The sequence below is a fragment of the Ambystoma mexicanum genome, chromosome 7p, assembly GCF_040938575.1.
Source record: "Ambystoma mexicanum isolate Mex_15411 chromosome 7p, UKY_AmexF1_1, whole genome shotgun sequence".
Classification (NCBI taxonomy): Eukaryota; Metazoa; Chordata; class Amphibia; order Caudata; family Ambystomatidae; genus Ambystoma; species Ambystoma mexicanum.
The window spans coordinates 290,885,222-290,909,849 of NC_090939.1; the positions used below are offsets into that span (position 1 = coordinate 290,885,222).

Genomic DNA, 24,628 nt, shown 5'->3' on the forward strand with positions numbered 1-24,628 from the left:
GAGCTTGTAATAAATTTACGAGGCCAGATGTGTGCATTGAGAATTCGAGCATGTCTTTTGTAAGATCAATTTGGGAGGGTGCTGATGATTTAGTAGGGGCTGAACTGTTAATGACAAGCTGGTCCGGGTTGTATGCGCTTGTCGTTTGGCATCCCATATCCAGAAAAACTGGCTTGATCTTTTGAGTCAGGTGAGGCGGTTTCTCTAACGCTGTCACGAATCCTTCCAAGAATATTAGTTTGGTGTGCATCATGGCTATGAGGGATGTATGGTCTCTCAGGGTGTCCTTTATTCCTTCATATAGTTTTAAGAAGGGGGCGGGAGCGATGGTGATAGTGGACATGATAGACATCATGTCCAGTTTCTTGGGAGTAGTGTTTGATCTCTGGTCCAAGTGGCCCTCATGACCTCTCTCACCTCGATGAGGGGAGTTTAATGTCGGCTCATAGCCTTTAAAATTTGACAAAGTACGAAGTGGTAAGGTAGAGTGACTGCTCCTCCTGTTGGATATGGACACCGTCGTGTCTCGTTGCCCATCAATGAGTTGATAGGTAAATCTTTCACCATCTCCTGGACTGGAGGACTCGCGTCTTTTAGCGAGCTGGACTTGGAAGAGTTCGAAGAGCCAATACCCTGATCTAGTGTGCTATGTGCCGTTTTCTCAGCCTGGACCCGGTGTGGGTTTTTAACATTAGTTCTCTTTGGTCCAGTGTTTTGTACAGAGGCGAACAGCCTGGTGTGCTGTTTCGCATGTCAATTGTCTTTTTATTTAAGTTCAATGGTCTCAAGATTTGCTGACTAGGAGCGGGTGGATCAAATACTATTTCAGCCGGCACTGTAGGGGGTGACTTCCAGACCTGTTGTGGGTTGTGCCTGTATGGAATGTAAATCAACGTCTTCCATGGCACTGGTTGCACCCTCCAAAAGCTCAGCATCCGAAAGGTCATGGGATGAAGTGCCCGTTAGCTCATTACCCGTTAATTTCTGCTTCAAAAAGAAGTTTTTCAGGTCTGCCGTCAGCAGCGGATGGTATCCTTTAATCTTTCTATAAACTCTCTTCGGGGGATTAGAGGCTTTTGTTTTAGCATCGCATAAAGGTTTTCGGGTCAGAGATTTTTCTTTTACCTCACCCTGGGTACATGGTGAGATGAGCGATTGGTGTGCAGATTTGTCCACAGTCTGGCGCACCTGCTGGGCTTTGTGGCGTAATTTCCTCGACGGCAGCTTTGCCTGTCTTCTCGCTAGAGTTGTAGATACTCTTTTTATAGGTATAGCAGCGCTGGGAATTAATTCTTTTTTTCCTTCGATTTTCTTGTTCAGAGCGGCGCCAGCCCGGGGGCAAGATGACCCAGCAGACGGGGGAGAGGGCTTCCCCTCCCCCACCTCCACCCAGCGATCTGCCCCCCCCAGCCCGCCCCCTTGCCAAGCGAGGAAGCTGCTCCTATCAATTCCACCAGCGCAGCACCACCCACGCTCTCCCCTAAGACAGGCGAGCCGGACCGGAGGCGGAGGCGAGAACCGCCATCAACGCCAAGGTTCTCTGCAGCCGGGGCCGCTGCCGCCGGGACCTCCCCAGCTGGTAAGAGAGCCTCATTTCCCAAGTCCCGGTCGACTTGGGGCTGGGCATGGAGCTGGGTAGCTGTTGTGGGGGAGGACGAATAGAGCGTCCTACATTTGGGTGGCGGCTGGGGGGAGAGCCCCACGTTTGCTTGCACTACACCAAGTGCAGGCGGAGATGGCAAGACAGGGTATGTTGCTATATCCTTATGTTGGATTTCTGCTTGTGGATCACTTTGCTCACTTTGCTCACTAGACAGAGGCCCCCCGGCTGTGTTGCCGCTTCCAAAGTCGGGAGTCATGGATGTAGTGGATGTTGTCTCGCTTGGCCGTGGGGAGGTGAGGGGAGGCTCTATAGGTGGAGCTTGCGGGAGAGAGGGTCTTGCAGCTCTTTCCTCCTCCTCAAACCGACCGGCACTTGGCAGCAGGCGGCCTTCCTCCGACATTTCTGCTTTAACTAAGTGCAGTGAAGTTAAAGTGGAGCAAACCACAGTCCTCAGTCCTCAGCAGCCCAGCAGGACTGCAGGACTGTTACTCTATGTTACTTCGTGGCCTCTCCGTGGCACGGAGAGGTTTTTGAAGCAGCAGTCAGTGGGTCCACCCACAAAGGAAGCAGGAAACAGTAGAGAGACTCCAACACAGTCCACTGCAGGACTGTTACTCTACGTTACTTGTAGCATCTCTAATAACTGATCAAATACCATTTGTGTTTCCAGTGAGTGTATGGTTTGCTAACCGATGCCATCTGATTCTTTTGCAAGTTATGCGGTAGTCCTTTGGCTATCTCTTGTATGATTTGTTTGCTTGTTTTATTGATTTGCTAATTTCAGAATCCCTAATTGGATTAGTTTGGAATTTTAGCATATTGGCAATTTTCATCCTCAATTCTTTTTTTTGTCTTTTGTATGTTTTTATCAAAGAGCCCCTTTTTAGTGCCAGACAGATTCCATCACTCATGCAGACTTTTGACCACTCTACGTTGTCTCGTTGTTTCTTTCATCTTGTTTATCAGAATAGTAAATTCATCTGTAATCTTTAACTTCGCATTTGGTTCACTAGTATTGTGTTGGTTAATGAATTTTGGCAAAGTTATATTTCAATCCAATGCAAATGATGAAGAGTTTCTCTGATGCAAATATGTGTCAATGGCCCGAGAAGAGTATTCTCTGTATGTTTTCTTTAGTCCCAACGCTTCTTGATGGCACTAGATACAATAACGTGAATTGTATAGAGTTTGTTTTTGATGATATGGGAGCCAGTGGTGCTAGTGTCAATGTTTATTTCATATCGTTGTCTAGAATACATTATATAAATTAGATTTATATGAATTGATATTTGTGTGCATTAACAATTAATAAGAAAAAGCAGGCAATTTAGTTTTCTCTTTTGGTAGACATGCTGCTTGTGATTGTATATTATTTTGGGTGAATTCAACAGCATGAAGAGGACCAGCTGTGGTTTCGAATTACTGTTTTAATAAAAGTGAATATTTGGATTGTATGTAGCCTATTTCTTGTCCCAGAATGCTGGGGGGGGGTGGATTATTGTGATAGGAAGTGTTAGATCAGGGGATGGTACTCCATAAAACGACTCTTCAACGCTAAGACACATTCCATAAATCAAGAAATGAATCATACAGTGTACCTACATGGCCACTTGATCCGGGTCTGGCCTGGCTGACATCTTTCCTCTCTGATCGACCCTCCCAAGTCCAACTGGGGTCCTTCTTATCATATATCTTCCTCTCTACCTGTGGTGTTCCCCAGGGGTCTAACCTCTCGCCCTGGCTTTTCAACCAATGCCTGGCAATTCTCACCCACTGCATTGTAATTTTTTTGCTCAAATTTCCAGTGCTACGCTGGCGACACTCAACTCATTTTCAGGCTGCCCTCTTCCACCTCCTCTCCCTCTCTCATCTCTGATTGCCTAACTGTCATTCAAGATTGGTGTGCCACCAATGATCTTTGTCTGAATGCCAGCAAGACTGAGATCCTCCTCATTGGCACACCTTCACCATCCTATCCCCTCACTCTCTGCCCGACCTCTCTTGGCCCTCCTCCTACCCCCACCTGCGAGGCTAAGAACCTCTGGGTCATCTTTGACTCCACACTTTCTTTCTCCGCCCACATGTCTGAGGTCACTAAAAAGTCAAACTTCCTACTGCACCTCCTTAGAGGTACTCTGCCTTTCCTCTCCTTCCACCAGATGCTCACTGTCTCCCAAGCTCTGGTTCTCTCTAGTTTGGGCTATTGTAACAGCCTCTTTCTTAATCTACCTGCATCTACTCTCCGCCCTCTGCAACTAATCCAGAACAGGACTGCAAGACTTGCCCTTGGCCTCAAGCCTTGGGATCGTATCTCTCCAGCTCTGAAATCTCTCCATTGGCTCCCAGTGGATGCAAGGATTACATGTAAAACCCTTTGCATTGTCCACAAGGCTTTCTGGGGCCAGGGTCCAAAATACCTTCAGCTATCCCTCCGCAAAAACCTCCCTTCTCGAGCTCTTTGCTCCTCTTCCTCTAACTCCCTCAAGGTCAGTCGTTTTTCAAAGAAACAAGCTGGTGGTAGAGCTCAGTCTTCTGCTGGGACCTCCCTCTGGAACAGCCTCTCTGCCACTCTAAAAATTGAGGAGAACCACCTCCGATTCCGAAAGCACCTCAAGACCTTCCTCTTTGCTTCTGCCTTTGCTCCCCCTCTCCCCTGCTGATCTGCTCTTTCTTGGCACTGTGCACCTGGCTACGCTCTATCCCCCTGGGCCCAGGTGCCTACTCACCCTGCCACTCTCCTGCACTGCCTCCTGGCCACCCCTTGCACTTGGGGACTGTATCTGTACCCATTCAGTCCCCCCACCCGTTTTCTTCTTCTTTTTCTGCACCTATAAAACTTACCCAGTTCTGCTGCCGGTAACACAGCACTTGCCGGCTGCACTACCACTGTTTACTGCCTCCATTATGTATTTATTTGTATTTATTTATTATTTATCTGTTCACTTCTGCTCTGCACGTTCCAACCTCCCCCTTCCATGCACTTTTCCCCTTTCCCTTTCCCATGCACTTGCACATTCTCAATGTCACTGGGTCTAGTAAGATCGTTTTTTGCTCTCCCCTGTTCCCCTCCCTTGCCTTGTCGCGCTCTGAAACACTTGTGTACAAGCGCCATTCAAATAAAATATCATATCATATCATTTACCTGCCAATGGTTTAAGTACATGTCCGTGTGGTGTGGATACAGGGCAATAGCGAACGTTCCTTGGACTTTTGTGGTAATTTCTGGCCAATGATATCAAAGAAAATCAATACCAGGAACATGGTCTGAGTGGCTGATGGCAGTCTTGTATATGTTGTAAAAGAGTAGAACAAGAAGGCAAACCCAGCATATGTGATATTTGTCATGTGATGTCGTGACTTAAAGGATGGCAATGTTGCAAATACATGAAGTTTTGATGAAATACCTGCCGGTGTTGGTGGCAATACTTGGTATGTGATACCAACGCATGCCAAATGAAGTGAGCACCAGAGCATAGCATTGCAAACACCACACATATGACGGATGCAGCTTGGCAATACCTGGAACATGGTGTAAGTACCTGGTCCTATTATGGCAATGCCTCACAAACACATGTTTACAAAACAAAACGAATTGCTTTGTCAATGCTTTTTATCAGTGGGAGCAGAGTTGTTTCTTTGTAAGACACAGTGGGTGCAGTGGTTTGCACAGCTGCCGACGGGGAAGGGGATGTGGTGTGATTTATTAAACTGAGCTGCAGCATCGCACCTGCTGGGATGCAGAAAGCACGGGGGGGGGCGGTGGGGGGCTGATGGGGGATAGAATGCCGCTGCAGCCTGTGCTTGGCTCCATAGTGCGTTTAAAAGCATTCATGGAAACCATAGATATCACAAATGCATCTGTTCGTTGAAAAAAATTCCTAAAGCACTGAAAAATGTATATTTTTAAAGTGTACTTTTCCAAATCTGGCTTCAAGGGGAGCACAGCAGGGGCTCAATTTTCCTTCCCCAAATTCAAAGGAAAATAAGCATGTGAACGAAAATGTCGTCTAAATCCATTCCCCTTGTACATTGGGATTGCCATCGCATTGAATGGGGGGCTGTGGGAATCTTTGTGGCCGTTTGGAAGCTCGCAAGAGGCGCGCACACACACACAGAGTGCGGACAGTGAGCGGCGTGCCACGTGCCTGCTGATGCTGCGACCGCAGTCGAGATTAGATGCGCCTGTATCATCAGGCTGCAGGAAAGATTCAATCAGCCCCGCGTGTTGCGCCGTAAACTAGTTGCGGGGAGGCGCACGCCGCTGGGATCCGGGGTTAATCTGCTGGAGATCATCAGGGAGGGCTGGGACACTGCAGTCATCATGTCTCTCCACTGCGCGCCCCCGCTGGGCTAGGAAGAGCAGGAGAGACCCGCTGCCGATTCCACCCGCAACTTTGGCACCCGCCTGCCCCCCGGCTCCGAACCAAGCAGACCCCTGGAAAGAGGGAGACTGGGCGTGCAGCGCGTGCAGTGATGGGCTAAAGGGGGCTCCGCCGGAAGAGAGAGGCTACATCTTGGCGCCATGAGCACTTGGCCCAGAGGATGAGGCGGGCGTGTAGCCGGGACCCGTAGCACCAGCAGCGCGTGCAGGCGAGGAAGTGGCCCCGAAGCAGCATGTGTTAAGGGGAGGATGGCGATCACGCCCAACCTCAGCCCCGCGGTCTTCGCCATGGGCAGCCGTGGGGGGCTTCTGCTGTTTCTTTCCTGCGTCGTGAGCGCCATCCCTCAGGCTGCCCAGCAAGTGCTGCGGATCGGTAAGTGCCCGTTATTTATACTCCCCTATATTGCCATGTGTGCACGCCGCCTTGTGTGTCGGTGAAGTCCCGCGGGAGGGCCCTGCCAGCACCGGGCTCAGCCTTGCTGCGCTCACTTTGGGGCACTGCAGCTTGGTCTCGGCAGGTGGCGTGTGAAATCTGTCTCCTGGCCGTCTGAGAACTTAACAGCGGGCTGACCCTTGGCCGACACCCCGAGCGCACACGAAACATTTTCCCCTGGCACCGAGGCCAACGCCAGCCCGAGGTGGGCATTCGTTCGGTACCACCTTCCACGCACTTTTACAGTCAGGAGAGTTTCTAGAGGGCGCTGCTGGAAATAACTTAAGGGAGTATCGCGCATAAAATAGGGTCTTGCACCCCCAATTCAGAAACTTGAAAACATGCACTGTTTTGAGAATGAACGCTACTGGGTGGCATAGAATGGCATATTTAGAGTTGTATTTATGGTATGGGAGGGTAATGACAAAGTTCTGAGCTGGTCAAGGCACGGCCCCAGCACACATTGCTTAAGGGCTAGTAACACACACAAGACTCTGTTGCCCCACCAGCCATGCCACTGTGACTCTCTACTTTCGCCCTCTCTTCGACACTTCTGAAATTCATATATATTTTACCGGGCCTCAATGTTGCCCCGTGAGCTGTAATGCCCCCTAATGGAGTGTTTTTTTCGTTCACCATGGGACGCGAGAGCGTTATCTCAGACGCAGCATCGGTGGGTGCACACTCCAGGCCCCACCTGAACCGATGCTCGATTAGTGGCTGTGCGCTCTGCAGGGAGGAGCTGAAGGCTCTCACGCACCTGCGCGACCACGGAAGCCGCTGACAAGTTTAAAAGCAGTCCAGGGAATGCGCGACACACCTGCTCTTGGCACAGCGCGTGGCTGTCAGTCAAAGCAGGGGGCGCGGTCTAGTTCTTTACAGGACTGCACTGGAGTTCGAGCCTGATCTCGGCCACCACACACTTTGTGACCCTTGACAAATCCCTTTATTGGACGGAGACTAAATTGCACAAATTCGAATCTAGCACTTGAGATATGCTTAGAAACCATTTGAGGAGGTTAGTGCCGCATAAAACCTACCTACCTCGAGGCACCTCTCTTATGAAAAGTTATTGTATAACCACAAAGTCGTGTAATGAACGCACATATTATGTATCACCTCCCAGCTTATGTAAATATCATATTCTCTCAGACCCGCCCAACACACAACCCCCACCGAATTTCTTCGGAATATAGATTAGTTATTATCGTTGACTAATCCATGGATACTTTGGGCCTGATTTTCAAAAATGTTTTCAATGGGACTTTCCCATGTTAAAACATTTTTATAAATAAGGTCCTCAATGTCTGTATCTTGGAAATATGAAGGGCTGAATCAGCCCATCGGTCTCGCAACGATAGCTCAGGAGCAACGTGCTCGCCTTGGAAGCAAGACGACACAGAACAACACATGTTCGATCCCCGGGTCTGTGCTTAGAAACCTCTGGGTATTAAGCGCGTAATAAATAACTGATCATATCATAGGAAAGTTGTGTGCTGCAGGCAGAACGTGTGTGGAGAGCGCTTAACTTGCTGAGCAATCATTTGGCCCAGTTTACTTTATGTTTTGCATAGCACAAGCTCGTGGCTGCTTCACAGCTCAAGTCCAGAGTCCCTCATCTTACATGGTTTCCATTCTAAAGTAAAGTGACGCTGAGCTGGTCACTGGAACGACTCTTGCCGGGTCCCAGATCAGGCATCACAAGATGTCTCGCTGGGTCTCGGACCCAGCCTGCCTCAACCCTGACGAGGCTTTACTGAGCCCCCAGCTTCGTGGAGAGAACCTGGGGACTCTGATCTAATCTTCTCTGTCCTCCTTTCCCCAGCTGTCAATTGCGCGTTTGCAGTTCCTATTTGCTTTACCTGTTTATTTTCTTCTGGCCTGAAAGGGACACCACAGGAATGAATGGGCCATGACTATCAGTGGGGTGGGGGCCACCAATGTTAAAAGCAGGCTTTCTGCCTACTGGGCACACTATTGTTTTCCAAATATGCATTTTACACTTTCGTAGAAAAAAGTTATTTTCAAACTCAAAAATGCTGCTTAACCTTGCTTTTACTACTTTTCTTTGAAATGTGTTTATTATTTTTATTTTTGACTACCACCCAAATACCCTATAATTTGGGTGCCCCTTCCTTTGTGTTTTATGGAAGGTTATATTTATGAGGATGTTATATGCTTGTCAAACTGATGAATCACAAATAAATGCTTCTGCTGTGCTGACGGCAGTTATTAGGAAATTTAACTGTGGGTTCATTCATTGGTGCCAACTTTTGATTTTCACTACATGGGCAGAAATACCCTCACCTCTGCACTCAATATAAGCAAGCGAGCAGCCCAATCCCTGCTCTGGCCAAACACATTTTATAACATTTGATTTTTATTAGGAATTGCAAAAAGTCACACCGTTAACAAGCAGTATTTAATATATAACATCTCAGCAACAGTCTCTCAACCTGCTGAGCAACCCCGGTAACTGTCTGCTGTAGAGCATGTCTATGGAGCCCTTAATGTACTAAAAATCACTGCAATTACCAACAGTATGTTGGGTGCACAACTGCTATTTTATAATGAGACCCTGTTATAATTATTATTAATGATTTATATAGCGCTTAATCATGCTGGACTCCTCCAGCTTCTAAGTGCTGGACCACGTTTACTCCAACTACAGAAATTGCACCGGAGTAGCAGGGGCAGCTTTTGGTGCGGGGAGTGGAAAGGACGAATAATGGGGCGCCTGCGTGCAGGCTGCTCAGCAGCACACTGCGCACCAGGTGGGCACTGGGGAGTGGAAGGGGTTTCAAGTGGAATTGATGTACAGTGTGGAGTTTGGAAAGAAGCAGCATGGAATACATTGCCCCAGTTTAAAACTATTATTTTGAACTCTTCCTTTGAGTAGTGTTCAACTATTGTCTCCGGAGGATAGCTCAGGGGAAACGTGCTTGCTTTGGTAGCAAGATGACATGTAGCACCACAAATTCGATCCCCGCGTCCACGCTTAGAAACCTCTGGGTTTGAAGCGCCTTATAGATAACCTATCATATCAACTCCCCAAACTCTGCCCCTATTTTTTTTCCTTTTCTACCACTGAAGTAAGGCATATATATTGAAGTTACTTCTTGGAAGAGCAGCTCGTGCCATGAACTGCTACGGCTATCGCATTGCGGGTCAGCTGTGAGCAGCTCGGATTTAACGGGAGAGACGCCTGGCTCCAAATCCAGGTGTCTCCCAAGTGCAGTCCTGCGCGACCCTCGCGCTGCAGTGACGACTTCACACACACCGCACGTGATCCGGATGCTTTCTGCGAATCTTTAAACCCAGTTTATTTATAACGAAGCTGCCGGTGCAAATCACGCGATGACGTGCGCACGCCTTACCTCTGGGAGTAACTCGCCATTTGTACAAATGAGTGCATTTGCAGAAGAGGCGCCTGCCTGTTTCGGGGTAAGAACTTCGCCGCCTGCTCCATGGAAACCAGGCAGAGCGTGGAGGAAGCGGCAGCAGCTCCCCCACACTGGCTTCTTGTGCCTGCCAAGTGCTACCGTGAATACCAAGTGTAAGGTCTGGGGGCGATCAGGGACTTGGAGACACTGGGAGAGAGCCGCCAGCTTCATGGTCCGTTGTCTCCGGAGGATAGCTCAGTAGTCAACGTGCTCGCCTTGGAAGCGCGACGATACGGAGCACTACAGGTTCGATTCCCTGTGTCTGCGCTTAGAAACCTCTGGGTGTTAAGCGCGTTATAAATAACTTAACATGTGCTGCCATCTCACGAGCGCACCAAGGCATAGCCGGCACATCCCGGAGCGCACGCTCAGAAACATAGGCCTTCTGCCACTGGCTAGTTTATGTAAAGCACGGAATTAAAGACCATCCAATTTGGGCACTACGTTGCTATCCTTTTGTATAAAAAAAATAAACGTGCAATTCTGGACGAGGACTTTCTTTCTCCGTGTGACTGAAAATGCAAATGTACGTGATGCAGTCCGTGTGCATGTGCAAAACTCAGTAGTGTGGCGTGCCGATCAGAGCTGTCCCAATGACAGGCTCTCTCATCTAGCCGCAGCACACCATAGCTTCCACCGGTGCCGGAAATGGAGGGGAAAAACCTACTGGGGCAACCCCCTCCTCCTTGGGGGTAGGAGAGGAGGTGTGGGTGGGGCAAGGGGTGTAGCCCCTGGCCAGGTCACTCAGCACAGTATCTCATCATAGAACCCAAGCCTTTCTCATTTGCATACAAGCAAAGAGCACTATGGGAACATAATGCACTGAATATAAACATGTCCGAAAGTGATTCAGCAAGAAGCCCTTTTCAGTGAGTAATGTAAGCTGAACTATCGTCTTTTCATTGGTCACAATACACACCCTAACAAAAAAATGTGTGCAAATTGCAAAACATTACAATTTAGACAGCTACTAAACAGTATGTGAGGCTTTAGCTGTTTCTGCATTCGTTTTCCAGTGCTGAGTCTTCTGAAGCGTAGGACAAATGTGGGAGTTTTCTGTGTTAGCTTCTGGGGGCAGGGATACAGCAGAGCGCTGGCAAGACCAGTGGTCAAGGGCATGAACAGGAGAGGAACTATGTTCCTTGCTGGTATGCCCTGCTCCCCACAAACCCCATTGCCACGCCTCCTCCCACGCGCAATACACCCCCCCAAAAAAATGCACCTGCTGTTTAAGGGAACGTTCAGTGCATTGCAAGTTGCAACTGCTTCCTACACTTTTATTGTAAAACAAAACCATTCTGGAACAGTTTATTTTTTAAATAAAAGTATAGGGACAGTAAAGTGTAATTAAAAAGTAGAGGAGCACCGCTCCCAACTGCTCCTGCCCACTTCGACCACTGGTCAAGCCAAACATTGCCAGAGCTCCACCCCATATCGTTCCGGCCCATTTCCCACTTCGGTGCCACACTACTCCTTGCCCAGCACACTGCGTTTCAGCGGTCCATCTCGAACTGGATTCCTTTCTTCACCATAAGAAAAACCGGAGACTGGGGATGGGGATCCAAGCGGTCGCAGTGGATGCCCAAAGGTCTCATCACTAGTTTGTACCCACAGAAGAATCTCACTGGACAAGATAACAATCTAGTAGCGCAGGCCAAGCATCCAATAATTGCCCCACACCATGTATAGGCAACTTGGGGCCACAGTCCAGATTTTTGGGAATTTGACTCCTAAGATCCCTCACTATTGACTGGCTAGAGATAATGGGAGTTGTTGTCCAAAACATCTGGCGAAGCGAAGGTTGCAGAACCCTGTCCCATGTCAATTTTCCCATTGCTTTCATCCTTCCTGCGACACCATGTCCTCTTGACGTTGACAGGCCTGCGTACTGGCTGCATCACCCAGGCCTACATTTAATTTTAAGTGCCCATAAATACTTAAAATCTACTTCTGCACGCATTCTTGCATATAAATAAATGTAAAAAAAAAAAAAAAACGTTAGTTTGCTTGAGGTTTTAGTGTCAAGTGCATCAGCAGATGGACACTTTATTCTGTAATACGGGAGGCATTACTAAACTCAGACGATGCAAAACATTCTAACAACCTGTTGAGTAAGTTAGACATTGTCGCGGAGGAAGGGGTGTAAGGAGAATGCTAGTATTAGCCTATGGCGTTGGGACTACATTTTAAGCCCAAATAATTGATAACGATTAGTTAAGACTACTGAACATACAAAACACTATCTGGAACTTGGCAGCATGCCATATGCAGACTTGTGTCCTTATGCAAGCAAAGACATGATTACACAAGGGTGAGATGGAACGTCCTTCCCAGCTTCAAAGTTACCCGAGGTTGGCGAGGAATAATGCACTCCCTGAACATTTGCAGATGTTGTCACGACAACAAATGTTGTGATCAATCAAAACATGTATTATTAATTTGTTTGGTGTTTGATAGCGTATGACAATCCAATTTAAGAACTTTGGAATACTTCAATGGGGATGTTGACAGAAGGTGGACGAGTTTAAAGGCCTGCGATGGTTTCACCCTCATATTTGAAAGTAGATGTTTACACATTTGGTCACCTATATATTTTAAGTTTGTATGTCATGTTTGATGACTACATTTTTTGCAATGCCACCGACTATAGAACTAAATAGTTGGCATCAATTTACTATCCATTCTTATCAGCTGACTGGGCAAAGATAGCGAGGGGCAGAGCCCAGTTGCCTGAAAGTTCTAATCTGGCATCAAACTCTATCTTTCTTCTACTTTAAGTAAAATGTAAATGAGTGAAGGACAAAGCACTCTGAGAAAATTGTCTCTCCGCAGCACTTAGGCAGCTAAGAGCCAATGCACGCTACTAGAGGAGTCTGTAGTATAAGAGATTCCCGTTTCAGCTCAACCTTACTATGGAACACACTGTGATCTTTGACACATCACTGTATCTGGTCTCTCTGTTCCATGAACAACCTGTGTGAGTGACTACAGGTAGGGAAAAACCCGCCTCACGCAATGCAAAACAAATATGCAAGTGTTCCCAAAAGCCAGGCAGTGAAGTTGTATTTGTTGATTGTGAAGGCCGGCATAGCTCTCTTAGCACTATTCCCCAAGGGACAGCAATTGGAACAGGAAGCAGACTTAACATCACAGATTGATCGTGGAAGCGAGGCTCAAGCCTTTGCAGAGTAGACTCCAAATGATCTGCCCTTGGTAATGGGGTTGAAAGATGAATTTGCACCCAGGGATGGGCTATGAGCCGATCAGGTAGCTGTAACAGTGGACAAGAATATATATTCTCTGCCCGCTGTTAAAGTCACCCGAGGCCCTTCCCCTACAGGCAGCATCTCCATGTTGCCTCCCTTCTCCTTCAGTCCCCAACCCAAACTCAAACCTCTTCTCCAACCCGTCCCTCCCTCCCAACTTATCTGCAGGACCGGAGCTTTATGCTTCGGCCCATCACACCTCTCGCTCCAGCTGCCGCCATAGAAATGGAAATGGGAATATGGCGGTGCCCAACTTGGTTTCTTTCTTTTTTTTTTGTTCAGCGATTGGTGTCGCTTACGGCATACAATCTCTGGTGAAAAAAAAAAGCCATTTGCACCCTGGATGAACCCCGGGTTGTGGATGGGTTTCACGCCCCGGTGGGGGCGAGACATGGCCGGTAATGGCCCACAACCCTCGCAGAGGCCCTTGCTTCACTTGGGCCTATTATGGTTTGGGCTGGTGGGCTGTTACTGGCCATCTCCCCCCCTCTCCCGGGGCGTGAACGCCATATTATTCAGTAAGTGTGAGAGCGATGGGAGCCCTGTCATACCCTCTCTATAATGTAACTTTACACACATTGACTCATAGGTCAACAGAGTCTTTCTTCAGTGTCTTACAAATGAGAAGTAGTACACACCAAGTATCCACATAGTATGTGATTAGAGCTTTCAATCTTCGTCAAGCCCTCAGGGAAACCCTTCATCAGGAGAATGCACCTTTTCTAGAGTTCTGATAATTTGCTTCTCGTTCTTTTCTGTGTACTCTTAATTCCTGCGATAACACATTATTATTTATTTGGATACATCAATTTCATTTCACTGATTGTTCAATATTCTCAGAAGAAATGTTGTGCTTATGTGTGGCAACTGTGTCCTTTGATCCTAGTCATGCAATTGGCAAGTGTGAAAGAGATCGGGGTTATGTCTCACTTTTCATTGATCACCTTTCCCCATGATCTCTCAAAGGCAGCATTTTATTAGCATTTTATAAGGTTATCTTTCAGTGACTGATCAGTTGTTGGGATTCTACTTTGACTCTAATCGCAAAGGTTCACCTCGAGGCACAGAAAGTGTTAATTTTGCTAATACAGGGCAGTGAGCTCTGCTACAAAGCTGACCATGGGCCTGATTAATGGAATATTTTGCATGGCACAAAGTGACTTTTCTCTGGTGCAAAGTGACTTTACACTGCCAACCAACACCCTGATTCATGGAGCAGTGCAAAGTGTATTTGTTGGTAGTGCAAATTCACTCTGCACCAGTGAAAAGTCCCCTTGCACTGTGCAAAAATATCCACGAATCAGGCCCTAAGACTTTTAGTTTCCCATTGAGGACTTGCATGCCGGAAAGTAGGCAGAGAATCTGTGCTAGGCTGCATTACGGGATTTTGCTTGACATACAGCTACTGAACCTGGTCTCTCGGCTCTTAGTAGCAACACAACTGGTTAGCCGCCTGAAGCCGAGACCCTAGACAGCTGTTGCAGGTCTTGATGAATCTAATGAAAGCATTGTCAGAAGTTGGCTATCTGCACCGCTAGAGTTAGCTTTCCAGACCGACTACTCAGCTTTTTTCAGCTAACGTGACCTTTTATCTCTTAAGACATAATTCAGAGAACATTTAGTGCAGTGCAAAGTGACTTTGCACTGCAAAAATACACTTGCACCGGGCCTAATTCACAGAGCAGAGAAAAGTGACTTTGCACTGCAAAAGAGCCTACTAAGTGGGCCTAATTCACCCAAAAAACAAGTATATGATAGGTTATTTATAACACGCATAATACCCAGGTTTCTGAGCACGGACCCGGGGATCGAACCTGTGTGCACGTATCCCCTGAGTTATCCTCCCAGAGTACAGGCGTATGGCTTTTTATGTGAATTAGGCCCATTTAGTGCAGTGCAAATAGTACTTTTGCAGTGCAAAGTGACTTTGCTCTGCAAAAATACACTTTGCACCGCTCTGTGAATTGGGCCCAGTGCAACGTGTTTATTGGCAGTCCAAAGTCACTTTGCTCCGCTCTAAACGTTCCAGAATTAGGCCCTCGGTTGCTGTCAAGTCCGTCTCACAATTTATGTCTCCTTTCTTGGACACGGAGGAGGTTACACACGGGGGTTTGAGCATGTGTGGTTTTTTAGGCCTTCCCTAAAGGGCATTGGGAAGTATATGAATTGAATGGAGGCTGTCGGCCGTTCCAGAGACCACAAGCTTGAAAGTCGATCTACCACGTGCCCGCATTGTGAAAACAATAACAGAGAAGCATCGGGTTGGCAAAGAAGAGATTCGTGTTTGATCGTGGCTTTTCTATGTAGCTAAAAACAAGAGACACTGAAACGCTTGTATTAGAACAACGTGAAAAGCTGACTCTGTGTGGAGTTGAACAGGCACGGCTGGTCCAGCTTCCAGAGGCAGTCTTGGTAAATTCCAGAGTATAGATGCCAGAATTCAGTATGTTCCGCCTCCAGCTTATCTCACGGAACAATAAACCTTTTTTTTTTTTTTTTTACAAATTGAGGGCTTCACAAAAGCAGAAAGGAGTGTGGTAGGTCAGGAATCATAATGGCCAATTCATTTCATATTTTTATTAACACACATTTATAATTAAAAAAGGACCAATTGTTGTGCTGTCATTTACACAAACACATGGCACCGTTAAAATCAATCTGGTTTATCACAAATCCAGTAAATCAAGTTTTATCAAAAAAGGGGACACCCATCCTCTTGGCACAACCTCCAGCTTATGCCTTCATATAATGGAGATGGCGGCGCTATGCCGCGTGCTTGTCCTGTTTCCTACGTGCCGACCACAGGCCAGGGCCCTCTGCATCCGGGCCGTTGCTTGGCATTTTACTCCAAAGTTCCTCTGACCCCTTGGAGGGGTTGCTGATTGGCCCTATGTGGGTGGCACGGGGCACTGCTTTTACCAGCCTTGCTGCCATAGTCTCCTGCTTCTCTACACATCCCAGCTTTTCCTGCAGGGCCACTGTAGCTGGGTGCTGCTGCAAGTCTTTCCAAAAAGGAGACACACTCGCAAGATGCCCTTGAGTGAACGTGCACTCTATAAATTCAGCTAACAAACGTGGGAGTGCTACAAAACAATAAGATGCCAATAAAAAAACACACCAGCACCAGTTCCTAGACTTGTTTAGGCCTTTGCTTAATGGGTTTCACATTTCGGAGGTTTTGCAAGTGTGAGTAGGACATTGGCGTCCTCAGTGCTCTGCATATGACACGGGCACCTGCAAGTATTGTATTAATTTAAAATAACAGCATCAAGCTGTCTTATATTTATCCATGCCCAATTCCTCCCGCTTAGAAGTGCCATAGTAATCTAGCATCTGCTGTAATCACTCAGTGTAACTGTACTCAATCTGACGACTTCACAAGGATGAAAGGCAGAGCAGGTCACAGCGGGATACACATTTGCACAGTTCTTTTTCACCCCCATGCCAGAGGCAAACACGTGACCTGTCCGCTAGTGCTGCAGTGATGGCCGCAAAAGTGTGCACATTAGTGACAAAAGAATGGTAGAAAGTGCGGGGATATATCTGGAAAGCACACATCCGTTTATCTTGGTTTATATTTTAAGCACAATGATGTTTATGATTTTGAATGGGTCCACTCTCTGATTTGTTTTTACCGTTTGTAAATATGTAAAAGTGTATTTTGTGCGGTAGACACGCTTCAAATGCCCGTTATATGACATGATGGGAGACGTATTGCCATGGCCTCGCAGCGCTTCGGGTTGTGTGGGGGGTGTCATGTTAAACAGAGCCCTTCATAGCAGGCGCAGGACATCACATGATATTACACGTCCACCGCTGCATCCGAGCTGGTACTGTAGCGCTTGTATGTCGCAGAGCTGCGTTTTGGGCGGGGCGCTGTATCAATGCCCATGCCCGTGAACATGTGGCTGCTGGCATGGGCATAACTGGACGGGGAACTCAGCCAGCCAATATGGGAAGACTGCACTAAATGATGAAACCCTTCGGCTACAAACACAAATGAAGTGCGTGGTTTTGTGGGTTTTTTTTTATAAGGTGATGTATGTCCTTTTATCATGATTACTGTGTGCAGCAAAGTATGATGAACTCTTTGTATGCTTAATAATTCTTTATTTTCTGTAAGGGACTCCAATGCAATGGTAGGTGTCTCTCCTCTGTGGAATATTGCAATGGATTTGACGGACAGTGCATTAGATGGGAGTGGCCACCTCACACCTGTGAGCTATGCCTGGGAGCATCGGCCTTCACAAAGGAAGACGAAGCCCCGTCGCCCTTTCTCAGGCTTAGCAGCTAAAGGCCCGAGCTCCCTTTTCCTTCTGTTAAGTGTCGTCTCTGGTTTCCTCAAGAACTGTGCACATCAAATGTAAAAGAGAGGGTGGCATTGTAATACTCGTACAGAAAGGGAAAGGGCACACGTTCTGGGAAGCACCAGACTCGGAGAGTGGGGGACATGAGGTATCCAAACCCAAATCGGGTCTCCCATTACATGTTTTACAGGCAGTAGGGTGTGTTTTCTGTTGCCCCTCACATGCAATTTAAACTGACCCTAAACAGTACGTGGCACTCCTCTTTTTTTCACCCCTGTTTCCTCTCTAAAGTCCTGATCAAAGTGGATTGGCACTCATGGTGTTTGTGTCATGAACGGTGCATGGAGGTCACGGAGCTGTGGTTGTTTTTAATATGGCGCACTTGCCCGCGAATACATGCATTGCAGGGCCATTCACACGTTGCACGATTCAGTATAGTTCCATAGCTGCAGTGCATTGAGTGGGCCACTCACCTTGGTATTACATTAAGGGCTGAAGAATGCCAAAGAGCCCTTGTGCATGTGTGGAGCTCCTGGGGAAAATGATAAATGCCCTTTCCCGCAACCACTATTCCTGCTATGCAGCATGCCCAAGTTGAAGGAAAGCTGGCAGCGTGCCTGAAGAGGTATGGGTTGACTTTCTCAAGACTAAGTTTGGGGTAAGTAGTGAAGCCCGGGGTGCTGGGGGGTCACTTGTAGAGCAGGACCCGGAGTGGGCTTACCTCTTCGATAGAGGTGACATAGAAATGGTGATTAACAAGCTCAAGAACCCCAGAGCTAGAGGCCTGGATGGAGTGACAAATACGACCTTTAAAAATAATGCTCTGCTTTGGGCTGACATTTTGTGCAATTTATTTGAGCAAATGGCAAGAAGTGGGAAGTGCCCGACTTCATGGCTGAACTCCATTCGGATCCCCTTTTATAAAACAGGCGACACGTGCTCCCCGCCCAGCTGTCGGCCCATTTCCTTGTTGGACACTTCCTCTAAGGTTTTCGCCACAACATACTGAGAGCCCTGAGAATCTGGGCGGAGCCTTTGAACCTCTTTCACCCATTACCAGCAGGGTTTAGGGCGGGAGCAGGTACTCTGCAGAGTGGTATGACTCTACACGCCTCTATTTCTGAACTCGGTGGCTGCTCAGTAAAAAATCTATGTGTAGCTGCCATCGACTTATCAGCAACATCTGACAGCGGGGATCTGGCCCTGCTGTGGAAGAAGTTAGTGAGATGGGGCACAGATCCGGGACTATTAAAAATGATCCAGATGCTTTATGCAAACAATATCACAAAGGTTAGGCTTAAACTCGAAGGCGGACTTTCCAGGGGAATTGGGCTCATGAAGGGTGTTCGACAAGGGTGCGTCAGTGCGCCAACCCTTTTTAACATGTATTTGGCCGATCTGTGGGAGGCATCCAGGGCCTGGGATGGGTATGCTCCACGGTGGATGGAGCTAAGGCTTGGATGTAGTGCATATGCAGTTGATCTTTTCCCTGTGGACTATACCCCGGCCGGACTCCAGAGGTGTCTGTCTGGCATCATGCAATGTCTGCCTCAGAACCAGCTAACAATGAATCCTGCTAACTCCTATGCAATGACATGTAGTTAAGTGAAGAAGCAGGAAAGCTACACACAGAAGATCAATGGATCAGATGTTGAGAAGGTTGATTGTATCCGTTATTTGTTTTTTTTTCGTTTCCTACAAACAAAAACAAAAAATACAGGAAAGGAAAATGGAAGAGAAAGTGGGAGCCTATCTTTCACTAGCAGAAGTTGTTAAAAGGAGATTGGGGGTCATTATGACCCTGGCAGTAGCCGTGCAAGTAAATACTGGAGTCATGAATTTACCAGCACCCGGCAATGGGGACTTACCGGGGCATTACAGCCCCGGCAGAGCCGGTATATCCCCATTGCTGGGTGTTGGTAATTATTACTCCCCATTCCCATTTCAGACCCGTTGGACTCAATGGGAATGGAGAGGCCGAATGCACCGGCAGCATTCATGAGTGGTGCCGGAGCATCCGTCAAGGTCTGCTCGTGGGTGCCGGTATGCCCGCCAGGTCAGATCTGGTGGGCGGAAAGGCACTTGAAAGCAGAACCCATAGTTTGCCGGTCCAGTAACAGCGGTGCTGGTAGCTTACTCTCTGCAACCGTTAATTGAGTTCTGCAGATCAAAGATCTCCACTGCCATTCTTTATTGGGGTGAACTAATGAATGTCAGGAATAGGAACCTATTTGACATTCTGGAAGGCAGGCTATTGAAACAAGTTCTGGGTCTCCCCCATTCGGTTCCAGTGACTACAATAAGACTGGAACTGGGTCTAGAGTCTTGGTGGGATCAATTCAGGAAGCGCAGTCTTTCTCCTTTTTTCAAAATGCCAAAATCTGAGAAACTACACATGGACTTCTACTTGAATGCTACGATGGAAGGTGAATGTAACCCCTTTTTACATGGATTCAAGGAAAGATATGAGTGGTTTATGAGCGTGCTAGTTGTAATGACCTCTGAGGCCAAAGAAATACTAAAAAATAAGTTTAAAAGGTGGTATCGTTCAGCAGATATTCAGGATTTAGGACAATTGAAACGGAATGGGGGCATGAAATATTGTATCTACCGCTGACGGACGTATTTGAATTTGAAAAGATTTCCCTCGTCCAAATTGAGAGACTGGTACCTCAAGTTTAGGTTGAATTGCCTACCTATGCAGGACGTGCTAGGCCCAAGATTGGGGACCCCGATGGAATTACGATTGTGTATATTGCGTGGTACTGCATTTGAATCTCTAGAGCACCGTGTCTTGTTCGGCGCAGCTGAACAGGAGGCTTTCCACTTTTGAACCCTTTATTAACTCTTCTCTGCGATTATTTTAGCAGACTTATGGCATAGACTCATGACGACTTCCCATCGGTCACTCACTGTAGCTTTGGCCACATTTTTGGTGACAATATTTGACAAAATTGAGGAGGTGATGAGAGGAATTACAGTAGATTTAGAATTGATACCATGATCGATTAAGTACTTGAGTGGTAATTGGTGTCAACATGAATTGATGTTTTAATCTTTAGTGTGTATACTTTTACTTCAGGATGTTTAGGTAGCAATGCTAATTGATGAAATAGTTCAATGATGAAGGGACTGGTTTAGAAAAGAATAGTTTTATCTTTTGTTCTTTTTTTTTTCTTCAATGTGTTTGTACTCTTTGTAATTGATTGTGCTTGTGTATTGTGTAAAACTACTTTGTGTACTAAAAACGAAATAAAAAATACATTAATAACAATATGTAGTTTTGTATAGCGCTACAAACCCACAGGTATCTAAGCACTGAAATAGCAGTTGGTAATATTATCCCAATGTGTGGTACTCAATTTATCAACCTCGGAAGGATGAACAGCTGAGTTGGCCCAGCCGGGATTCGAACCTGCATCAGCAGGCTACACACAGATGTCAGAATGAGAGCTTAACTCGCCGCGCTATCTGACCGGCTTAAATGGCCGGTTTATGCCACCCAACGGGAATCAGCTTTGGGAATGACAAAGAGGATATCCTTCCATGGCTAGCAATAACAGTACTGTGGGTTTATTTAGCTCTTAAAGCCCCCGTGACCCACTTCTGGGGTTATCACCCTATTTTTCATGTTTTGAAAGGATGAGGGCCTCATTTCCCCATCTCTTGAATGGAACCTGTGGCAGAAGTTTGCACACAGATGTATGGAATATGCTCCTAAATTAAGTAGCTGTCTGGCTGGAAATTGTACCAAGTGCAGGCACTTTTCCCTTGTGACTATCACATTTGGCGCTTATTATGGAATATAGTTCCTGAAGCTTCCACAACGGAGAGCAATGCAGGCAGGATGTGAGATGGAACCATCTACGGGACAGGTTCCAGCAGTTTCCATGTGTGTCCTTGATCTTTCCTGGACAGGATCATGGGCCCACAGCTTGAGCTGCTATCCCTGCATGCTGTGACCTATGGCTAGCCTTGAGTCTCCCGTAAAGGTGAAGGACGTGTTGCCGTGACTCGGTTGCAGAGCACTGCGCCAGGACAGGAAGAGCCTATCCCAGGTACTCCCGTCAACCAAACTTGGTGAAAACGTTCTTCGCCCTATGCGCCAATCTCATTTCTGACAACATATGCAGTTCTTTGAAACAAGACAACATGCAACATGCAAACTAGATATAGCATCTTTACTACTTAATCTTCCTGCAACAGAAATCCACAACCTCGCTTTCTAAAGTAAGTAAATGTTCTAATTCCAGGTTATCAGCCATTTCCTGGCCCCATGCGTATCCCAGTGTTTTATGAGCAAAATATTTCAAATTGTAATTGTCGATTTTTGAGAAAACATTAGCTTAAAAACAGTCCCAAATGCTGATTATTGTAAAGTCTGTCCATTGACAATTCAGTGTGACCCATCTGATTAAAATAAGCGTTTTGGAAGCATTCATAAGAGACCGCAATGCGTATTATAAGTCAGAAGAGGGTGCTTCAAATATTGATGTTGAATGCGTCGCAACAACTTTTACATGGCGCCCCCCTCAATGTAGTCCTTCATGACTGCTTCCCCCGGACTGAGACCTGTGCTCCTTACTATCATGCACTCCCTGCCCCCACCCGCCCCCTGTTACTCCTGCATGATATTCCCCTCCACTTCCTGTTACAGCCCTCCCTGGCTACCGGCCTAGGCTTACACTGTGAAGACTTGCACATAGATGTCTGAACACACTAGTGTCAGTTTTGGTTCCATGATCTCGCTCATCCTATCCCCTTGCCAAGTGCTGGAAATGGAAAACATTGTCTGGGGGAACCCTCGCATCCATGGGGGGGCAGTGGGGAGGGGGTTGGGACGTTGGCAAGAGGGGGTAGGAATGAGGGGCAGGGCCAAGGGGCATGACCCCAGGCCAGGTCATGAAATACAGCATCTCTTCATAGAACCCAATGCTAGCGATTTGCATTAAAACAAACATTATGGGACATAAGAATGTCCACAAGTGTTACATTTGAAACATGTCTTCTAGTGACTCAGTATGATTGAGCGAATAATGGAAGTTAGGCTCTGCAGGTTGGATTGGTCAAGGAAACAATGTGTTTATGTTGCAGGGCCTATGTACCAGTTTTGACAGCTGCAACAAGTATGTGAGGCTTTGACTCTTTCCGTATTTAGCTTCCGGGTCGAGTCTGGAAGTGTCTGCTTGCTGAAACCTGGGTTGCTTGTGTATGTAATCACTTGGCTCCAGGACAGACGTCACTGGGAGCATCCTGTTCCAAAGCTGAGTTGTGTATCTTGTTCTAAAAAATGTGTTCTTTCTTTTTTGTGTATTATACATGAGGTACTGTCATACAGGGTTGTTATGCGGTAGCTTTGAGGGCCAGAAGTTTAGGATAAGGACTATAGATTGATGAATTAAACTGAGCTCTGGCTATTCCCGTGTTTTCATAATTCTCCTGTGACTGATTCACAACAAACAAGATTTGTTCTGTTGGTTTATTGGGATTTTGTTTACAAATCGGTACATATGTGTTTGTTTGTATTATTAATTTGTTAATATGCAATGCTAGGTTTTTGTGGTTAGGTCTCCAATAATATCAAACGTACACAAAAAAGTATGTGTTTTATTTGCAAAAAATGTTTACACAGATGAAGTGTTTTGAGATTTGTTTTGTATATGTGCTTCATTGTAGGACCTTCGGGCCTACCAAATACATAATTCATGTTTTATTTATGTGTGTGCCATCTTATAGATCTAGTTAAAAACTTATTCAGATAAGCCAATGCCTCAGCAGGCTAGGCCATATTGAATCATGACATTAAAGTGGTTCATCCAGGGGACTCCTTTTTGTGTATTACCAAAGCTGAGTTATCGCATGCACAAGCAAGTTGAAGCGCTTGTCCATGTGTGATAACACGACTTCAGAGAATATCTGTGAGTGTGTTGTGGGCAAGCCTCTGGATCTGGGCACAATGCAGCACTCTGGCAAGACAAGGTTTGCAGCAGCACCGCTCTTTATAGTTGTAGCCCAATTCCTGCGCTGCCCGTGCCCAGTTCTCTCTCACCGGCTCACTACAGATGATAGCTGATGCTACATATGTAGTTCTGCTGGCCCTTTTTAAGATGCCTTAGTGATAGTGTGCTCATATTCGAGAAAGCACTAAGAAGCTCATGGACCTTATTATTGTTTCTATCCTCGAGCCACAGCTTAAAGTCATCGGCTAAATATAGCAGTGGGAAAGAAAGCAAGATGGGGACCCTGCTTATTATTATTATCACTGCATGCTCAAAGGGCCATTGTTAGCACAAATCAACAGATGGTCATCACACCTCTGACCAGAGCCATATCCCCCTTTCGAATACTCTCTATGCCAAATGGAAAAGGTCCTTCTTTGCATATGCTAAGCAAGTGTGGCCTGCCAGCAGGTCCATTTGGGATAGTTTGACTTGTAATGGCGTCTTGAGGGCGGTGTGACAACTCCAACATTGCTCACTCTAGGTACATTGTAACGACGGAAATGTCCAATTCTTTGGGATCTGCCAGCAACTGCCTACAGATCTAATCTATTGAGATCTATTTCCAGCACAGCCCATTTACATATTCCTGGATTTACATACAGGACACTGGGACCAGCTTATAGGGTTGAGATTACGGTGTGACTATTGTTTTTAACATATAAACCTGTATTGTTAGTTTTAACATTATGTGTCCAACAAAGACAGATGAAATATCAAGGAACCATGATGTTTGCGGGAATGCTACGTCCTGAAGACGATGGGCATCAACTGTATTAAAGTTGAACATCGAAACTACTAATTGCCATTATTGCCAGGCCTACTTTATTGTGTGTAATCTTCTGCCTCGACACCTTAGTAGTTGACGCACGGCATCCCATGGTTAGCTCTAGTGGGTTTTTTGATTATTGCGTGATTGCTTCATTGTTTCATAATTTGTTTCACCATCTAATACTGCTCAGGTGACTGACGGTTCCCCCCTCGAGTGATCTCCTTCACTCACTCAGGGTCCTTGACATTGCACTTGTGAATCAGTGTTTAGGACCAACTAGATGGTCTTTCTTCTTCTTTTTTTTGCTATTTTTCCAAATAAGCACTTTACATTATGCACTTTACCTTTTACATATAGGTGTACATTAAATAACGAGCCCAAGATGGTTTAATATGTATTTTAATATTGACAACATTTAAATAAA

At 46.5% G+C, this 24,628-nt stretch overlaps 1 protein-coding gene across 4 annotated transcripts in view; it reads left to right on the plus strand.

Annotated features, from left to right (window-relative positions):
* Positions 1-5,718: 5,718 nt before the first annotated feature.
* GRIK1 (glutamate ionotropic receptor kainate type subunit 1) overlaps positions 5,719-24,628 on the plus strand; it is a 1,552,596-nt gene continuing 1,533,686 nt past the window's right edge. For 2 of the 4 annotated variants that reach the window (XM_069636357.1, XM_069636359.1), the window contains exon 1: positions 5,719-6,357. In XM_069636357.1, coding sequence (XP_069492458.1) covers positions 6,234-6,357 — 124 coding nt within the window. In that variant the 5' untranslated portion in view covers positions 5,719-6,233. The remainder of the gene's footprint in view (positions 6,358-24,628) is intronic. The other 2 variants (XM_069636358.1, XM_069636360.1) reach the window with 1 other exon arrangement.